This window comes from Haematobia irritans, chromosome 4, assembly GCF_050003625.1.
Source record: "Haematobia irritans isolate KBUSLIRL chromosome 4, ASM5000362v1, whole genome shotgun sequence".
In the NCBI taxonomy this organism is placed as follows: Eukaryota; Metazoa; Arthropoda; class Insecta; order Diptera; family Muscidae; genus Haematobia; species Haematobia irritans.
Genome location: NC_134400.1, coordinates 80,781,483 through 80,801,613, shown reverse-complemented (window position 1 = coordinate 80,801,613; position 20,131 = coordinate 80,781,483). Strand labels below are relative to the sequence as shown.

Here is a 20,131-nt window from a genome sequence, read left to right as displayed (position 1 = left end):
GAATCAATTAAAAATTGGTTGCAAACTCAAATATTTTTGCATTAAAAACGTAACTATTTTCAATTACTTTCTTAATTTTTTAGTTTGATTAAAGAATTGAATGTTTGAAATAAATTTTTAGTTAAAGATATCTATCACTTTTTTAAATGATCTAGCCTTCCGATTTTGATTAAAAAGTTAATTGTATCAATTCATTTATTAATTGAAAAAAAATTTTCAACTTCAATCAACTTTTTAATTGGAAATATTTTGGTGATATTATTTTCTGTGTACGCATGTCCTACACAAAAAAAAAATCACGAAAATTTTTCCAATTAATGTCTTGAGTTTTAAAAAATATTTGATTACAAATTTAATTGAATTAACAAATTTTTAATTGACTTTCAATTAATTTTTTAATTGATACTATCATTTCTGTGATTGAAGACATTTCAAATAAAAAACGTAATTGAATCTATTAATTTCGTTATTGAATCAGATATTTTTATTTGTGTGTAGGTGGAAAGTCCTTCATTCTAAGACTATATTCGGCCCCCAAATAAGTATTGGATTTAAATTATATGATTATCTATTATTTAATCACTAATTCCTAGATGTAGCAATGTTTAAAAAATAAACCAGGTACCCAAATCTCGAAAATAATTCTCTCACCGATTGTAATGTTTCTGTGAAGAGGAAGCCCTTGATGACTTAATTGAAGCGGCTGATGTGACGGTGGTTGAAAATTTGGATGGTTCTACGGTTCCTCCAGATAAATCTGCACCATTGTAAAGCCGCTTGTGCTGCCTTAAAAGTTCTCCTGATGAAAGGAGACATAGATATAGTTCTTATTCAAGAACCATACATATATAAGAATAAGATCTGTGAATTAAGCACTCCGGGTTTCAAACTTTTGCATAGTACCGGTAAAGATACAAATCAAGCATGTATAATTGCTAAGAACGAACTAAACTTGTTTCTGCTTCCTTCATTAAGCAATGCAGACACTGTCGTAGCCAGTCTAGAGATAAGCGGCTGATGTGACGGTGGTTGAAAATTTGGATGGTTCTACGGATCCTCCAGATAAATCTTCATCATTGTAAGGCTGCATGTGCTGCCTTAAAAGTTCTCCTGATGAAAGGGGACATAGACATAGTTCTTATTCAAGAACCATATGTTTATAGAAACAAAATATGTGAATTAAGTACTCCGGGGTTCAAACTATTGCAGTATACTGGTAATGATGTAATTCGAGCCTGTATAATTGCTAAAAACGAGCTTAACTTGTTTCTGCTTCCTTCAATGTGCAATGCAGACACTGTCGTTGCCAATTTAGAAATAGCCAAATGCAAATATTGGGTATCTTCGGTCTATATGGGACATGATGCCGTTAAGACCTTAGTTGAGGAGTCACTGAAAACAAAGACGAAACTCATTATGGGATGCGATGCGAATGCGCATCATAGTATATGAGGAAGTAGTGCTACTAATGCAAGGGGAGAGTCGCTAATAGAGTTTATTTTGCGTACTAATCTGGTAGTTTGCAACAAGGGAGATGCCCCAACCTTTGTCACTAAAAACAGGCAAGAGGTTTTGGACATCACCTTGGCCTCGCAAGAACTGAATGAAATGATATCTGAGTGGCATGTTTTAAGTGAACACAGCTTCTCAGATAATCGCTACATCAGTTTCAAATTTGATGTTCATACCACCAAGACCATATTTCCGCCAAATGTTAGGAAAGCTGACTGGAATAGGTATAGGGAATCGTTCAATATGATGATACCGGAATACCAGAGACAAATATGAGCACTGTGCAAGTTATCGAACACGCAGTGGAGAGGATTACTAAGGCCTTCAACATTTCACTGAAAGCTGCATGCCCTAAAGGGAAGCCAAGGGGGAAAAATCGACCACCATGGTGGTCTACGGAGTTAGGTAATATGAGGAAATCGTGCAGGAAGCTCTTTAACAAAGCAAAGTCCACCAGAGCTCCTGTGGATTGGGACGCTTACAAGAAGAATCTGAGAGGATACAAGCGAGAACTGAGAAAGGCTCAGCATAACTCTTGGAATGATTACTGCAGCAGCATTGAGAATACGTCCGAGGCTAGCATCCACGAGCTCCGCTCCAGGTTTCATTAAAACATCGGAGGGCAATTGGACAACGTCCAGTGAGGAGACGCTGGAGGTACTATTGGACACACATTTTCCCGGAAATCAGACGGTTGAACCATGCACTGGCGGTGCCACAGTGGCTCAGCGGTCGTTTCCTATCGAGGAAATTGTATCAGAATCTAGAATAAAATGGGCGTTAAATAGCTTTGGATCATTCAAATCCCCCGGACCTGATGGAATTACTCCGGCGGAGTTAAAAGCGGTGGCTGACAGAATTATCCCCTGGTTGTCGGCGATATATATAGGATGTATCATCTTAGCATATATTCCACGAAAGTGGAGAGAATCAAAAGTCGTTTTCATACCTAAAGCGGGAAAAGCCTCTCACTCGAAAGCGAAGGATTTCCGACCAATCAGCTTATCATCATTCCTACTTAAGACTCTGGAGAGGATGATAGATATTTATCTTAGAACTAGCGTCGATTCAAGTTTGCTCTCGAAACGACAACATGCATACTCGAAAGGCAGGTCTACTGAGACCGCATTACATGAACTAGTCAGCTTTATTGAAAGCTCACTATCTGTCAAAGAACACACAATCGTGGCATTTCTAGACATCGAAGGGGCGTTCAATAACGTCCATCCGAGCTCGATATTAAATGGACTGACAACTCTGAATGTTGATCCAGGTATACTTAGGCTGTTAGACGAACTTCTAAGGAAGGGACGCATTTCAGCCACACTAGGACAAGCAAACATACAAAGGTATGTGAACAGAGGCACTCCTCAAGGAGGAGTTCTATCACCTCTTCTTTGGAATGTTGCTATAAACGACCTTCTGGTTTCCCTAGAAAAAGAAAGGATACAAGTGGTGGCATACGCAGATGATGTGGCGCTAGCAGTCAGGGGAAAATACCCATCAACAGTTAGAGATATTATACAGAGAGCCCTCCGGATGACTGAGAAATGGGCGAAAGATAATGGTCTTGGGGTAAATCCTGCAAAGACAGAAATAGTCATGTACTGCAAAGATCGCAAAACTCCCACGGTTAGGTCCATTTCCTTAGGGGGTATTGAAATTCCCTTTAGGGAGTGTGCAAAATACCTTGGCGTTATTTTGGACAGGAAGCTGAACTTTAAGCTTAATATTGAAGAAAGGGCGAGGAAAGCAACGGTAGCTTTATACTCGTGCAAAAAGGCAATAGGGAAAAATTGGGGACTAAAACCAAAAATTGTACATTGGCTATACACGGCAGTGGTTAGACCTATAATGCTATATGGTGTTGTAGTCTGGTGGCCGGCACTTCACCAGCCGACAAGTTTAGACAAAGTTCAGCGTATGGCGTGCTTGTGTATCTCAGGTGCATTCAGCAAGACAGGAACAAACTCCCTTAATGTCATACTGCATCTATTGCCTTTAGACATTTTGGCCAAACAGTCAGCAGCAACAACGGCTGTGCGGTTGCGCGAGCTATCGCTGTGGTCGGAAAAAAGTTACGGTTACAGTTCGGTCCTCAAAATAATGCCAGATGTGCCTAACGTAGTGGATTACACTTTGGCGAGTCCACTTTTCGACAAAAAGTTTGAGACTCTAATTCCCAACAGTGAGGCGTGGTGTACACGGACCCCGGGGAATAAAAGATATATAGATTTCTACACTGATGGCTCCAAATTGGATGGCCAAGTGGGTTTCGGAGTATATTCTAAAGATCTGGAACTTCGAATAGCGAAAAGATTACCTGATCACTGTAGTGTTTTTCAGGCTGAAATATTAGCAATAAGAGAAGTGGTGAATTGGCTGAGAAGTAATGCTCCAAGCAATATTGGCATTAATATATACTCAGACAGTCAACCTGCAATAAAATCCTTGGACTCTGTGTTCCTCAACTCGAAAACGGCCATCGACTGCCGCAAATCTCTCAATGAGATGCTGAGCAGCACAATATTCACCTAATATGGGTGCCTGGCCACAGGAACATACCGGGGAACTGCGAAGCAGATGAGCTAGCAAGGCTAGGAACTACCTTACATATTCCAGGGGAACTAGAATCTGTTGGTGTGCCTCTGGCTACCTGCAAGCTCTTACAGCGTGAGAAGGCTGTCATGATGGCAAATGTTCGATGGGAGAATTGTAAGGGTTGTAACGACACCAAGCAAATATGGCCCCATTTAAACTTAAACCGCACACTAGATATGCTAGTGTTCTCGAGACGCCAGATATCACTCCTGATATCTGCTATAACGGGTCGCTGCCTGATAGGCGATTTTGCAAAAACTATTGGTGCGAAGTATAATGACTATTGTATGAGCTGTCATGATGCGGAGGAAAAGGAATCAATAAAACACCTCTTGTGTGAGTGTCCTGCATTTTGTGTAAGGCGTAAGCAAATTTTAGGGGCATATAGCTTCAGATTACTAGCGGACCTGGAAAACGTTAACTTAAGCAGTCTGCTAATTTTTGGAACAATCTGGTTGGTTCAACAGAAGAAAATAATCGAGAAGGTTCAACGGTTAAAACTAGAAGTGCCCATATGTAATAGGTACTTTTAGTTAATGTGGTATCACAATGGACTGAATAGTCTAAGTGAGCTGAATCTTAATCGGGCTGCCACTTTAACCTAACCTAACCTAACCTAACCTTGCATTATTTTTAATTCAATCTATCATCTAGTTGACACTAACATATTTGGATAACTAATACATTAGTTTTATTGAATAACCTAATATTTAATCTTGTGTTTTAATATACCCGGCTGATGAGTCCTTCTCTGTAGCTGGTCAAATCCCTCTGCCTCCACCCCGCCATGGTCCGGATCATGGTGTGTACGCTGTCCCTACGTCATGGGGACGAGGCCCTCACGATCGGAAGGGGCGGGAAAGTGGGCTATGGGACCGTTCAATAAAAAAAATCTTCGGTCTACACGGGACATGATATGGAGATGTCTCCATGTGCCGTTAAGACCTTAGTTGAGGAGTCACTGAAAACAAAGACAAAACTCATTATGGGATGCGATGCAAATGCACTTCATAGTATTTGGGGAAGTAGTGATACTAATGCAAGGGGAGAGTCGCTAATAGAGTTTATTTTGCGTAGTAACCTGGTAGTTTGCAATAAGGGCGATGCACCAACCTTCGTCACCAAAAACAGGCAAGAGGTTTTGGACGTCACATTGATAAGCTATCTGAGTGGCTAGTTTTGAGGGAACAAAGCTTCTCAGATCATCGCTACATCAGTTTCAGATTGGCTGTTCGTACTTCAAAGACCATATTTCCGCCAAATGTTAGGTAAGCTGATATGAAGAGGTATAGGGAATCGTTCAATATGATGGTACCGGAAATACCAGAGACAAATATGAGCACTGTGCAAGATATCGAACACGCAGTGGAGCGGATTACTAAGGCCTTCAACATCTCACTGAAAGCTGCATGCCCTAGAGGGAAGACAAGGGGGGAAAAATCGACCACCATGGTGAGGAAATCCTACAGGAAGCTCTTTAAAAAAGCAAAGTCCACCAGAGCTCCTGAGGATTGGGACACTTACAAGAAGAATCTGAAAGGATACAAGCGAGAACTGAGAAAGGCTCAGCATAACTCTTGGAATGTTTACTGCAGCAGTATTGAGAATATGTCCGAGGCTTCCAGACTACGGAAGGTACTAGCATCCAGTAACTCCGCTCCAGGTTTCATTAAAACATCGGAGGGCAATTGGACAACGTCCAGTGAGGAGACACTGGAGGTACTATTGGACACACATTTTCCTGGTAGGACCATGTTCTGGCGGTGCTACAGTGGCTCAGCGGTCATGTCCTATCGAGGAACTTGTATCGGGATCTAGAATAAAATGGGCGTTAAATAACTTTGGGTCATTCAAATCCCCCGGACCTGATGGAATTACTCCGGCGGAGTTACAAGCAGTGACTGACAGAATTATCCATTGGTTGACGGTGATATATAAAGGATGTATAAACTTAGCATATATTCCAGAAAAGTGGAGGGAAACAAAAGTCGTTTTCATACCTAAAGCAGGAAAAGCCTTTTACTCGAGTGCGAAGAATTTCCGACCAATCAGCTTATCCTCATTCCTACTTAAGACTCTGGAGAGGATGATAGACATTTATCTTAGAAATAGCTCGATTCAAGTTTGCTCTCGAAATGACAGCATGCATACCGGAAGGGCAGGTCTACTGAGACCGCTTTGCGAATGAATACACAATCGTGGCGTTTCTATACATCGAGGGGGCATTCAATAACATCCATCCGAGCTCGATATTAAATGGACTGACAACTCTGAATGTTGATCCATGTATACATAGGCTGTTAGACGAACTTCTAATGAAGAGACGTATTTCAGCCACACTAGGACAAGCAAACATACAAAGGTATGTGAACAGAGGAACTCCCCAAGGAGGAGTGCTATCACCTCTTCTTTGGAATGTTGCTATAAACAACCCTCTGGTTTCCCAAGAAAAAGAAAGGATAAAAGTGGTGGCATACGCAGACGATGTGGCCCTAGCAGTCAGGGGAAAATTCCCATCCACAATCAGAGATGTTATACAGAATTAGTCATGTACTGCAAAGATCGCAAAACTCCCACAGTTAAGCCCATATCCTTAGGGGGTAGGTATTGAAATTCCCTTTGGTGAGTGTGCAAAATACCTTGGCGTTATTCTGGACAGGAAGCTGGACTTTAGGCTTAATATTGAAGAAAGGGCGAGGAAAGCCACGGTAGCTTTGTACTCGTGCAAAAAGGCAACAGGAAAAAAGTGGGGACAAACCCCGAAAATTGTGCATTGGCTATACACGGCAGTGGTTAGACCTATAATGCTATATGGTGTTGTAGTCTGGTGGCCGGCACTTCAGCATCCGACAGGTCTAGATAAAGTTCAGCGTATGGCGTGCTTGTGTATCTCAGGCGCATTCAGTAAGACAGAAACAAATTCCCTTAATGCCATGCTGCATCTATTGCCTTTAGACATTTTGGCCAAACAGTCAGCTGCAACAACGGCTGTGCGGTTGCGCGAGCTATCGCTGTGGTTGGAAAAAATGTACGGTCACAGTTCGGTCCTCAAAGTAATGCCAGAAGTGCCTAACGTAGTGGATTACATTCTGGCGAAACCACTTTTCGACAAAAAGATTGAAACTCTAGTTCCCAACAGTGAGGCGTGGTGTACACAGACCCCGGGGAATAAAAGATATATAGATTTCTACACTGATGGCTCCAAATTGGACGGACAAGTGGTTTTCGGAGTATATTCTAAAGATCTGGAACTTCGAATAGCGAAAAGATTACCTGATCACTGTAGTGTTTTTCAGGCTGAAATATTAGCAATAAAAGAGGTAGCGAATTGGCTGAGAAGTAATGTTCCAAAAATTGTTGGCATTAATATATACTCAGACAGTCAACCTGCAATAAAATCCTTGGACTCTGTGTTCCTTTACTCGAAAACGGCCATCGACTGCCGCAAATCTCTCAACGAGATGGCTGAGCAGTACAATATTCACCTAATGTGGGTGCCTGGCCATAGGAACATACCGGGGAACTGTCAAGCAGATGAGTTAGCAAGGCTAAGAACTACCTTACATATTCCAGGGGAACTGGAATCTGTTGGTATGTCTCTGGCTACCTGCAAGCTCCTACTGCTCCTACTGAGAAGGCTGCCATGAAGGCAAATGTTCGATGGGAGAATTGCAAGGGGTTGTAACGACGCCAAGCAAATATGGCCCCATTTAAACATGAACCGCACACTAGATATGCTAGTGTTCTCAAGACGTCAGATACCACTCCTGATATCTGCTATAACGGGTCGCTGCCTGATAGGCAGAATTGCCTTTACATTTACATTTATTCTTTTTTTGTTTAAATGCTTAACAATGTCAATTATTATACTTAATTATGCCATAAATTATTCCATTTCATTAAATCATTACTGGTCAAATTCACTGCATTTTGAGAATCATAAACACTACCAGGAAGTATTTATTACTGTCATTATTGTTAGCCATAACTCAACGCGTAGTGACATTTTTAGTACTGATAATGCAACTTGTAATGAAATGTGGTTAACAAGTTTTTACTGGGTATATACGAGGGCAGTTCGGAAACTTCTTAGCCTAGCACAAAAAGCGCGGTATAAACAGAAAAAAGTTAAGTGTTTTGGAAACTTCCATCTCTGTTATGAACACATGTTAAATTTTGTTTCGATCTGGCAACTCCTTCATATATGTAGAAACAGGTGTTCAAAAAAGACGCATCCGCAATTTGTTTACAATGGAAAAATTAGAAATGCGTACTGTCTTAAACATTTACATAAAAAATGTTTATCGCGACAAGAAATTCATAATGATATGTTGAATGTGTTATTTGATACTGATACTTCATATGCAACAGTAAAAAAAATTGGGTTGCTGAATTTAAACGTGGTCCTACAAGCATTGAAGATGAACCACGTAGTGGACGTCCAAAAACAGCAACAACAACAGAAATTGTAGACAAAGTGCATGATATGGTATTAAATGATCGACGAATTAAAAAATGCGTGAAATTGCTAATATCAATATTATGCATGAAGAACTACAGATGAAAAAGCTTTCTGCAAGATGGGTGCCGGATTTGTTAACAGTCGATCAAAAACGCATAAGAATGAATATTTCTCAAGCTTGATTGGATCGTTTTAAGCGAAATAAAATGGATTTTAAGCGTCGTTTCATAACTGTTGATGAGACATGGATCCACCACTATACTCCAGAGACAAAAGAAACAATGGACTGAAGCTGGAGGAAGTGCCCCAAAGAAGGCAAAAACAATTCAATCGGCTGGTAAGGTTATGACAACGGTTTTTTGGGACTTCAAAGGTATTTTATTGATTGACTATCTGCAAAAGGGTAAAACAATAAATTCAGAGTACTATTGCAACCTTTTGGATCAATCAAATGTACAAATTCGAGAAAAACGTCCTGGCTTACAACACAAAAAAAAAATATTTTTCATCAAGACTACGCACCAGCACACAAGAGTGTTTTAACAATGACTAAAATCAACGAATTAAAGTACGAGTTGCTTGACCACCCACCCTATTCTCTTGATTTAGCTCCCAGTGACTTTTACTTGTTCCCAAATCTAAAAAAATTCTTGCTAGCAAGCGTTTTACCTGAAATTAAGACGCAATTACAGTTGTAAACCACTATTTTGAAGACCTTGAGGAAAACTATTTTAATCAAGGGATAGAATTGCTAGAAAAGTGGACTAAGTGTATTGAAGTTTCAGGAGATTATATTGAAAAATAAAAATATTTTTGAAAAACTAACTATTCTCTTTCATTGATAGGCTAAGAAGTTTCCGAACCGCCCTCGTAGGTATACTTTTTGGTTGTCTACAGGGTGTCAAAATGTGGCCACTATTTTTATATTTACTATTTTTATATTTCTCCCATGCCAACTAGTACAACTCGACTCTATTTTCTTCTCTTCTGAAATTATTGATCTTACTCAGAAATTTAAATTTTAAAAAAGTTTTTGTGTTTTGCAGTCTGCAATTCAAATAGGCCGCAAAAAATTTATTGAATTATTGTTAAATATTTCATTCCCTGTTATTAAGTACGGAGTTATATACAGCTTTCGTTGACCTCAAAGTTAGAATTCGTAAAGCTATCATTGATATAACACAGCTGACATACGTTGCTTTTGATTATGAAATAAACATCCGATCATTTATATCCAAGATTATATATTTTATTATATTAATAACTTATCCGTTAAGATTTCTCAAACATAATTCAATTTCAAAGGCAAAACTCCGTTCTTAACGTTTAGTCAGAGTGAAGGGTATTAAATGGCTTTAAATAATGAGGAATTTCATATAGATTCAGCGTGTATCACTGCACTTTTTTCCATGCGTTGTATATTTGTCTAAAATTAACGAACAAAATTTAATTCTGCAAACTTTTTTATTTTATTATTCTCCCCCTCCACCATTTTTTCCAAGAACAGGGTAGCTTAAACGACAGTAGTTTGTTTCGAAGACTACATTCTTTAAAAAACACAGAAAATCCTTACACTTTTTTATTGGCCAAACTACTGCTTCAATTATAAGACACTTTGGCAAAGTCAATCTCTAATTTAAGAATCAAACTTAAAAACCTTTAAAGTGGTGTTTTGTTTCTTTAAATTTGTAAACATTTTATATAAAAATATGAAGAAACTATTTTCTGCATTAACTCACCAATGGCTCCGTTGTTAAGTCAAACAATTTCGGTCCAAGAATTGCGGGTGCGAAAAAGCGCAGAAATATAAACCCCGACACAACAGAATAGCGAACTTCGCGATTATGAGGGAAATGACGACCAGCACATTCTCGCAAGTCATGGAAAATTTGGCACAATACTTTGGGACATCGTACAGCACTCTTGGTGATTGCATCGAATACTCTCTCCACATAATCCTGCAGATGGTGTAAATTTGTATCGACCGCAGAACGGTCTTTTACTTTGGACGGATCAATTTCGCAGGGCTTTTTTTCTGCGAGTATTTGTGCAAGTACAGGCCTTAATGTTTGATGTAGGTAGTGCAGACCTGATAAACGCATTGCCTCATCCATCATTTTCGAAACCAAAGTATTTCCGCGAAAAATTGTCGTCGGATCAGTTAAATTTGAGATCTCATGATCAGCTAACGCCTTAATGATACCGGCAATACGACCGGTGTGTGTAAAAAGGCGCACCAATGGTTGTGACACATCCGTTTTACACGATACGAGTTCTCCCAAAATGAACACCGAAGACAATGTAATGGGCCTCTGGTCCACCGATTCTAACAACAGATTCATAAGATCATCATAAGTGGCAAGTGGGAATACATGATCCGCAGTATACAGTATTTTCAAGCGAAGTGAACCAATGGTACTATCACCACTGAGTCGCGTACCGGGCGGAGTCGCACATGATCGTGCCGATGGATTAGCTGATCGTATTGATGAACTTAGCGATCTCGGCTGAAGGTAATACCAAGCTGAAGGCTGCAACGACGATTGCTGTTGTTTATTGCGCATAGGAAGTTTGACCTCGCCTAGAAAAACTTTGTCAGACATTCCCGAAGCATCATGCCACACCGATACGGTTATCTCACACAAGTCCGCTCCCCCAACAGGATATATTGTATAGGCTTTGTTCGAGTTTATTGTGCCACCGCCACTTGAATCGTACTGTGATGATTTCGTTGAAGTTGACGAATCATTATCAATAACGAGATCGAAACTAATGACGTCATCAAATTCGGGGTTTACTGTCTTCTTGCGCAGTTTTGTGCGTTTCGATATCTGGCGTTTGTTGGAATACATGGCCGTGCACACAACATATGGATCGCACGTTCCATTCTTTTTCGGTAAGTCAACACATTCCGGAATTCGTATTGTGACGCGAGAATGCTTTCCATTCGTCGATCCGGGTATTGTTGAATTCTTCCAACTTGTACCTTCTTCCATATTTTGGTGGTGATGATGATGACCAAAAACGGCTCCAATACTTTTGTGCTTATTTGTATTGTTTCGTTGTATATTGCTCAGTTCACTATTCTCTTTATAGTCGTTCTGCAGGGATTGGTGCTGTTGTACAAGATCCTCGATTATATCACTATTATTGCGATCATAATCGCTTGGTCGCAGCAGATTTATGCGTTGTTCATGTATTTGCGCTGGTGTTTCTTCAAATTGTACTTCGATGTGAGCCATTCCCTGCACTTCAGAATCTGAATCGACTGGTCTCAGCGAGAACCAGTGATCCTTGTGATTGTACATATGTAATTCTTCACGCTTGATGGCAATTTTGCCTATTGGTTTATCTTGTTTCATATGCCGGTCCCTATCCCAAACATATACAGAGAGATACCGAAACCGTCGTGGTATTTTAAATTGATACTCTTCGCCAAAAAACGGAGATAGGGTACGTTCTATGGTTGGTGTTCGACAGATTTCTTCCTGGTCCAATGCGATTGTACAGTACACATCTCTCGTTCCCTGTGTGCTACAACTTGTATTTGCCGCATTTCGACTGCTTAGGTTTTTCGCTTCTCCTATAAAAGACGAAGAAAAACATCATCAAATTCTTCACCAATCAACATGGATTAACAGTGCGATGCGAAACACAAACAATGAAACCTATTTAATTCGGTAGTGCAATTTTTCAATTTGAACTTAGAACTTTTCCTACAATTGATATTTCAGGATATCATATATCGCGGCTGACGTATAAATATGGAAGTTTTTAACATATTCCTAAATATTTATTTTGACAATATATCAATAATATATAAATATTGTATTAAAAAGAAAGGCCAAAATCTGAAATAGTCACTTTATTTTTGCTTAACGGTTTGATATGGGAAACTTTTTGTTTTAGGTCTGCAAAGGTATTGTAACTACGGTCAGATTAACATCGTTTTTATTCCCTGTACCACTCTGTGGAACATCGTATTATAAGTTATACTACGTTCGCGCTAGACACGAAATGCTCGTAAACGAGGATTTTGGCCGAAATCCTCCTAGATCTCAGTATATTTGCAATGGGCAAATATCAGCTGGCTCGTAGAGGATTTCAACAAAATCTCTTTCACAATCCCCTATACTGCCTTGTACAACTGTGGTTTTAGTACTAAAAATGCGCTTTTTGCAACCCTGCCCCAATTTTCCTTCTGTATGAATGGGCGTGTGCACATAGGGGTTTGTGTTTGTATTGATATATTTACAAACAGCTGTTAAATCCTCAAATCAACGAAATCTTGTTATTTTGCCAGTCCGAACACTTGAGATTTGTAAAGAGATTTGAGTTCTAAATAGCGAGATTTCGTGCCTAGTGCGAACGTAGTATTAGTGCATTAGTTCGCAAACCCTATTGGGAGAGAAGATACTGTGTAAACATAACCATAGCGGTAGGAGAAATATTTTTCTTGTCTGCAAAAAGCCCTCTTCACTTGTTTTTGATGTCACGATATCATGATTTTTTAATATTCCACGTTGTATTAATTATGTGAAGATAAAATAATTTCCACGTGACGGGTTGCCAATGTTTACCAATCCCATCCCATTTTTCACTAAGAAATTAGAAAAAATTTTAATTTGTATTATGTCTTCCCCTATGATATACCCGTAAACATGTGTTTTCCTATTGCTATGGGTATGTTTACGCACATAAACACTCGAGCTCGACCGAAGTGGATGGTGGGGTTCAGGCCCACTAAGACTATTCAGTCCATTGTAATACAAGGGACATTCGACCCAGACGAAGCTGATAACGAACTTTTTTAAATTTATAATTTAATAAGATTCGAGGGAATTTTTCTTTAATATTAATATATTTTATTAACGCTGCTATTATGTTGGGGTCATTTGATGATCCAAATAGTATTTATCATCACCACATTTCTTACTGGTGGAACATAAAATCTACTGAATCAATTAAATTTGTAAGACTTTTTATTGTAGGTGTCTACACATAACACGTTGGGGTCATTTTAGGACTCCATATAACTATATCTCGACATAGTATGTAGATTTTTTCATCTCCCTTACAAGGTGTTTCGTGTTTTTCATTGCAACGAACAAAAAAAAGCAAGAACTAGAAAATTTTTGGTAAATACTTGTATTTCTGTGCTAAAATTTATAGCGATCGTATGAAGTTATTTTCTGGTTCCTTCCAAAATCATATAGTGGTGATCAGTAACTATTGTAAATCTTTTAGTGTCAAAAAAAAAAAAAAAAAAAAAAATGTGACAGAATATGGAGCTTAGACATATATAGATTTTATTTACGTGAATGTTTGAGAGGACAAATGAATGAGCTTGAAATTGAAGAGTTCTTGAGTGTCCTCCTTGAAGATGAAGAAAGTGGTGATGGTGATCCTAATTTAGCAGTTGTAGAAGAAAAACTATCAATAGTTTGTTAAGCTTGAGATTTATTTTTAATTAGTCCTACCTCATATTTCGCAATTTCACTGAATTGCTTCTTCAGAGGTATTCGATATAAAACACAATGATTACACAAAAATTCTTATTAGAGTCTGCTTTATCTAGTGTAATGGTACAATATTGCACTGGTTTACGTTTAGATTTAGCCGTAACTGCCATATCCATGAGACTATCGGTATGCACCTATATGACCACAGAGTCCACAATTTCATTCTGATATGTTTTAAATGCACAAAGATTAGGAGAGATTTTGTTAGGATACCCAAATTACCAGCTCTGGACTAATTTCATTCACACACACGCACGTTGACGAAGCAAAATGTTTAGTCACGCACACTCACACACGATATGTGTGGTAACCAATCACACTCACGCACATTCACGAAATAAAAACCAGTACGCACGCACGATTCACGACAATTCACGATACTCATGACTTTTTCTAATCGGACAGCGAAATTAATTTCACTTGACATATCCCAGCAAAAAAGCGTCGCCAAATAAGTAATGAAAATGTTCATTTTGGATACGGAAGTAGTGCAAAATTGACGCGGAAGCGACGAATTTAACATGGGCTTTTCAAAGGACGGAAGTCCTCCATTTCAACAGCCGTTGCACTGAATTTACATCACTTCTTTAGGTGTGATCCGAATTCAATGTTTTGGATGTAAATTAAAAATTCTGTGATATTTTGTCAAATAAATATTTTTTATAATTTTTAATGGATTCTAACGCTTGTCTGAAACATTTGATCTCAAATATTTTTAAAAATTCCAAATTTTCAGATCGGATTTAGCATTTTTTTTCGACAAAATTTGAATGATTTGTACCATTTTATGAATTCTTACTCTGTTTTTAACCTATTTGAAACAAAAAAAGTTAAAATTACCCAAAAATATGAAAAAGCATGTTATAAACAATTTTATGAAAAGAACTTCCTGTGTAGTTAAAATAAAGAACATCATTGGGAGTACATCTTCTGGAAGTGCTTTTAAAGTTGTGCCTTTGGAAGAACTTCCAATTTTTTTTTGCTGGGATACAAGTAAGAATTAAATCTTGTTTTTTCGTGAGTGTGATTTTGCAGAAATTTTATTCACGCACATTCACGAACCGATTTTATTTCTCACGCACGACATATTTCTTTTAGTCCCATTCACGCACATTCACGAGGGTTACTTTGGAATTTGGTCACGACTCACGTGATTCACGCACACACCTCTAGTTTACATGTTAATAATCACTCGTCTGTAACATCTCAACAGAGCAATTAGAATTTGTAGTCACGCGGTAATTATATTTTAAAGTATTTGTTGTTTTATTATTCTTTTATTTATATTGTTTTAAATAAAGATTATTATTAGATTAATACTGGCCAACTCCGTGCTTTCTTATTTCAACTGGATGCAACTATAAATCATAACGGATTTACTCGCCATATGTGCCGACATTGTTTGAAATCAACTCAGATTTACGTATAGTTCTTTAGTTTAAGGCGAAAAAAGCTACGTTTTCTAGAAGTCCACCAAATTTCATTCAAACTCATTTCAAAGGAATATGTCCACTATGACAAGATGGAAAATGATGGGTTTCATGATTTTTTGTGGAGATAGTTCTTTTAATCTTCTATCCGATGGTAAACTTATTTTACAATATCCGTTATATTGTAAATATGATTGGGATCCTCAATATATGGCTTACAAAAACAGTGAGGAAGTGCTCCTTGAACGAAATAGTTCTACTATGGATTTTTGGCAAAGGGTGTTTATACCAATACAAATAACAACACGTATGTTGTTGTAACAGTTTATTGTGATCTCATCCATTTCATGTTATACGCTTGGTACATCAGCTTGTTGGCAGATCAAGGAACTCTGCGACTAAGATGGGGTGTGTCCAGAGTGATCTGGTGGTAAGTCGGGTTGGTTTGGCTGGGCAAGAGAAAAGATGACGCGTGTCGTGTGGCCCTTGGTTGCAAATTGGACAAACGTCAGCTACGCTGCTATCAATCACCGATAAGTAGGAATTGAGGCGGCTGCACTTGCCTGATCTTAATTGGGCCAAAACTACCCTAGTCTGCCGTGGGAGGTCTCTTTCCTCCGGTGCTATGGGCGGTGGTCGGACTCCAAGAACAGGATTAACCTTGTAGCTTCTCACCGCTTCAGCTACAGTATCCTCATGAATCCTGTTCAAACCTGCCTGGTACGCTGCTTGATCTAGAGGCTCTCTTTTATAGCGCTGGATCTCGCGCTCTAGATTATGTATATCAACCCTTACGTTCCTGGGTGGTGGTTGTGTATCCATAAGATGGTGGTTTGGATGATTACTGCGATAACAACCCAGGAGATACTGCTTTGACAACATGTAGTTGTGTCTTCGCACAGGGATGATCTTTGTCTCCACATAAAGGTGATCCAGGGGTGTGCTGCGGAGACACCCAGTCGCAGTTCTAAGAGCAGCAATCCCACGGCGGCGGGTTCTACGCACCGGATTGACCCGATGGATACCAGCCATCGGCCAGCGGCTGCCACCTCAGTGTACGTGTTGTCTCGACCAATACAAATAAATCCTTTCAGTGTATCTGCGGTTAAAAGTTGACTTCCTCATGCCTTCCCGTTTGGCCAATTTCCATGGAGGATACTTTTTTGTATACAAAAAAATAAATAATAACACATATAATAAAATATGATTTTCAAATATAGGTATATACGAATACATATTCATAAATGGATTTAATTTGACTCACTTCTTAAGAGGCTAAGGGATTCACCTTTTTGTGATTTCCAATGAGTATTCTTACACTGTCTCAAAATATGGCAGTCAATTACAAATTCATTATAAAACCCTTACCATGATAGGTATAGAAGAATCACGAACAGTACGAAGCCATAAAATTGCAATAAAACGAAAAAGTTAAGGAACTATAAAGAAAGGAAGGGATCATCATCTGTGTAAACTTGCAATCTAAGTAGATTAGACCGGAAATCGATTTAAACGCATGTACAAGGTGTACATTCATAAGAACCGCAAAACCAGAGCAGCAACCACTATAAGCTACATAGGTGGTAATGCTCTTGTTCATTACATAAGTCTGCCGGGATAGGACGGACTGATCAATTATAATTGCAATACGCGAACATGTAGTAGTTAAAGAAAAAAAGACATATAAACAAGTTTTACATGTTAACAAGTCTAATCTTCACAAATCCAATATTCCATTCGGCAACTACGAGTATAGGACATGTGTATGTGAACTTGTATCCAAGAGACACTTACATCATGTGACACCTATTATAAAATATTATCGGGACAGCAAAAATTCCGGACAAATTCACATACTATGAAATTTTACGTGATACGATGACATCTTTGATATTTTTTGTGCACATAGATGCAATTATCTGTTTGGATGAATATGTATCGACGGTTTAAAAGTTACAAACATCGAAAACCTTACAATAATTAGAAGATAATTTTATCTGATTAGTTCTGTTAATTTTAGTTAACCTTAACCCTAAGACATCTTCATACAAATTTAACATCCTAAAATTACTTTAAAACTGGTTCAGATTGCAACTTAAGTGCATCTAACCTAACCTAGTGCAATAAACTCATTAGGGTCATTTAACTTCAATCGAACATTTTTGGAATATTACCAGAATAGTTAAAAATGGATTATGGAAGTGTAATGTGAATGAGGTATTAGATACTTATTAAATACGGACGGACTATGTTGACGTATTCTGTGAACACATCCCATGGCAAAATTAATTAATTTTAACTCGTTCCAAAAATTTCATGTTTTCTATTCGTAATATCACCTTTCTACCCAGGAACGAGTTCCCATTTACGATTTTGGTTTAAAATGAGAGAAAGGGGAAAATAGAAAAATAATCTAGGAAGATTTTGTTTAGAATAAATGAACAAGGTATAGATTTTCCCCGGGTGTTGTTATTCAGAATATGGCTGGTAATTTCTTGTTATTTATTTGTTTGATTGCGCATCAAATATTTATTACGGGGCTAAGCAGTAGCAATACCTAATATTAAAGGGAATATTAGGAATTTGAATAGATTTGGAGTCGGGGGTCGATTCATATTCGCACAAGACATGTCCATGTTAAATTCGCCATCCATTGAACGTAATCAGAAGTGGAGCTATACTAGTTCCCTGTACCAACAGGTAGCTATGATTATTTTTATACAGTTACTAGAAAAATTCCATATATGTTTATTTATTTAACACAATACACTAGAGCTCGACCGAGGCATCGGCTTCGGCCAATACAAATAAAACGCAAGAAAAAATTATAAAAAAAATCCGTTTTTGTCATTATAATATCCAACTACTGGACTGAATTACCTTTTATTGTTGTATTTATGCATTTTTTGAAAAAAATATTCTAATATTGAAAGAAAACACACCAAATTTCTTTAATAACAAATTTGAGGAAAATAATCGGCTTCGGCCGATTATTGTTTTTTTTTTTTGCCGAACATCGACATCGGCTTTGGCAAAAAAAAAAAACCTCTTCGGTCGAGCTCTAATTGCCACTATAACTAATTAGTTACATAAAATCTAAAATAATTTTACCATTTAATTAACAATATGAATGAATTTTTAGAAAAAAAGTATACCACCACACACAATAAGCAAACAATATGGCTAAAGGTTCAAATAACATCCACAAATACTTATTTCAGAAAATAAGGATAACTACCATACTATACTTCCGGCATGCCCCAAATTGTCAAACATTTTTCAAGATTATTGGAAATTGTGCCAGTTTACTTTGAATTTATTACATTAAGGGTATTTTTTTTTAATGAACGGTGAACGGTGCGAACCAAATTCTAATGATATCGGAAGAAATTTTTGCCCTCCAGAAATCAGCCCTCGACATTGGTTTATGCGGGAACTAGTTCAAATTATGCAACTACACAGACTATTAGATGTAAAAAAAAACTAAGTTCCATATTTATTAACATCAATACTAGATTGACCATTTATGGAATTGAGGCTTTTAATTGGATGTTCCATAAATAGGGTTATACGACACTTAAGGAAATTTAAAATGTATGCTAGTTGTTGACCCTCAAATATGATATATCCAATGCTGAACAATTTCGCCTGATGCAACAAATGAATGATAGTCAGTTTTCAAATATAGAATTATTGACTAAACCTGTATAACCTACATATGTCTATATCAAATTGGACGAAACACAAAGCGAATAGATGTAGTCAATGTTTATACTGACTACAATGTGTAATTCATCGATTGCTGTTTTATGTTTCTTTCTATAGGACATCACATTGGCGATGTTTTTTAGTAATAGGGTAGATGCAAAAAATAGTTGTAAAACATAATCTACCAAAAATCAAACAAATTAAAAATATGAATGTTATAAAATTGTATCAATTGTTGGTGGTTGGAATGAAAAACTAGTTTTTTTTTCAAAAACTCTACATTATTAGCTTCACTCATAATAGGGACATTTCTTTCCGGTTTTAAAATATACCAAAATTATATAACAATTTAAAAATTTTTCCATATATCGGCATAATATGCCGTCAATTTGAAAACGTTCTCTTGAAATATTAGTCTGTCATTGTAGCTGACAAAAATCTGAAAATAAATTCGAATTTTAAGAAAACTTAGTCGAGATCGAAATACGAAAAAAGTTTTTCAAATTCGAATTTAGGATTGCAAATTTGTTTTTTTTTTCTGTTTGGCTTACTAACTAGCTCAGCTTTTTAGAAAAGATTCTTGAGAAGCGCAAAGTTGAAAATACTTTTTTTTGTATATATTTACTACGGGTCCCTTACAACCAATGAGGCTCTTACCATACTAACAAAATAAAAACCCGAAACCGGGAGAATATTTAATAAACAATAAAATTACCGCGAAAAGCTTTGAACGTTTTAAACCCCATGTTCTATAAAATATGGATGGTTCGGCCAAAAACAGTAATAAAATACATTTGATTACGCCAGTTTTTTTGTACTCGTGTTTCCAGGATTTTATCTCGAACCATATCGCCTGTTCGGTTTAATTTAATTTATCACGAATTGTCTGGCAGTAG

The 20,131-nt window shown here is 37.6% G+C and overlaps 1 protein-coding gene across 2 annotated transcripts in view; it reads right to left on the bottom strand.

Moving 5' to 3' along the window:
* RasGAP1 (Ras GTPase activating protein 1) overlaps nucleotides 1-20,131 on the bottom strand; it is a 39,019-nt gene that overhangs the window by 11,955 nt on the left and 6,933 nt on the right. For both annotated transcript variants that reach the window (XR_012721186.1, XM_075303380.1), the window contains one exon: nucleotides 10,315-12,158. Coding sequence is in view for 1 of the 2 variants with exons in the window: in XM_075303380.1 (XP_075159495.1) it covers nucleotides 10,315-12,158 (1,844 nt within the window). In the remaining variant the exon portion in view is untranslated. The remainder of the gene's footprint in view (nucleotides 1-10,314; nucleotides 12,159-20,131) is intronic.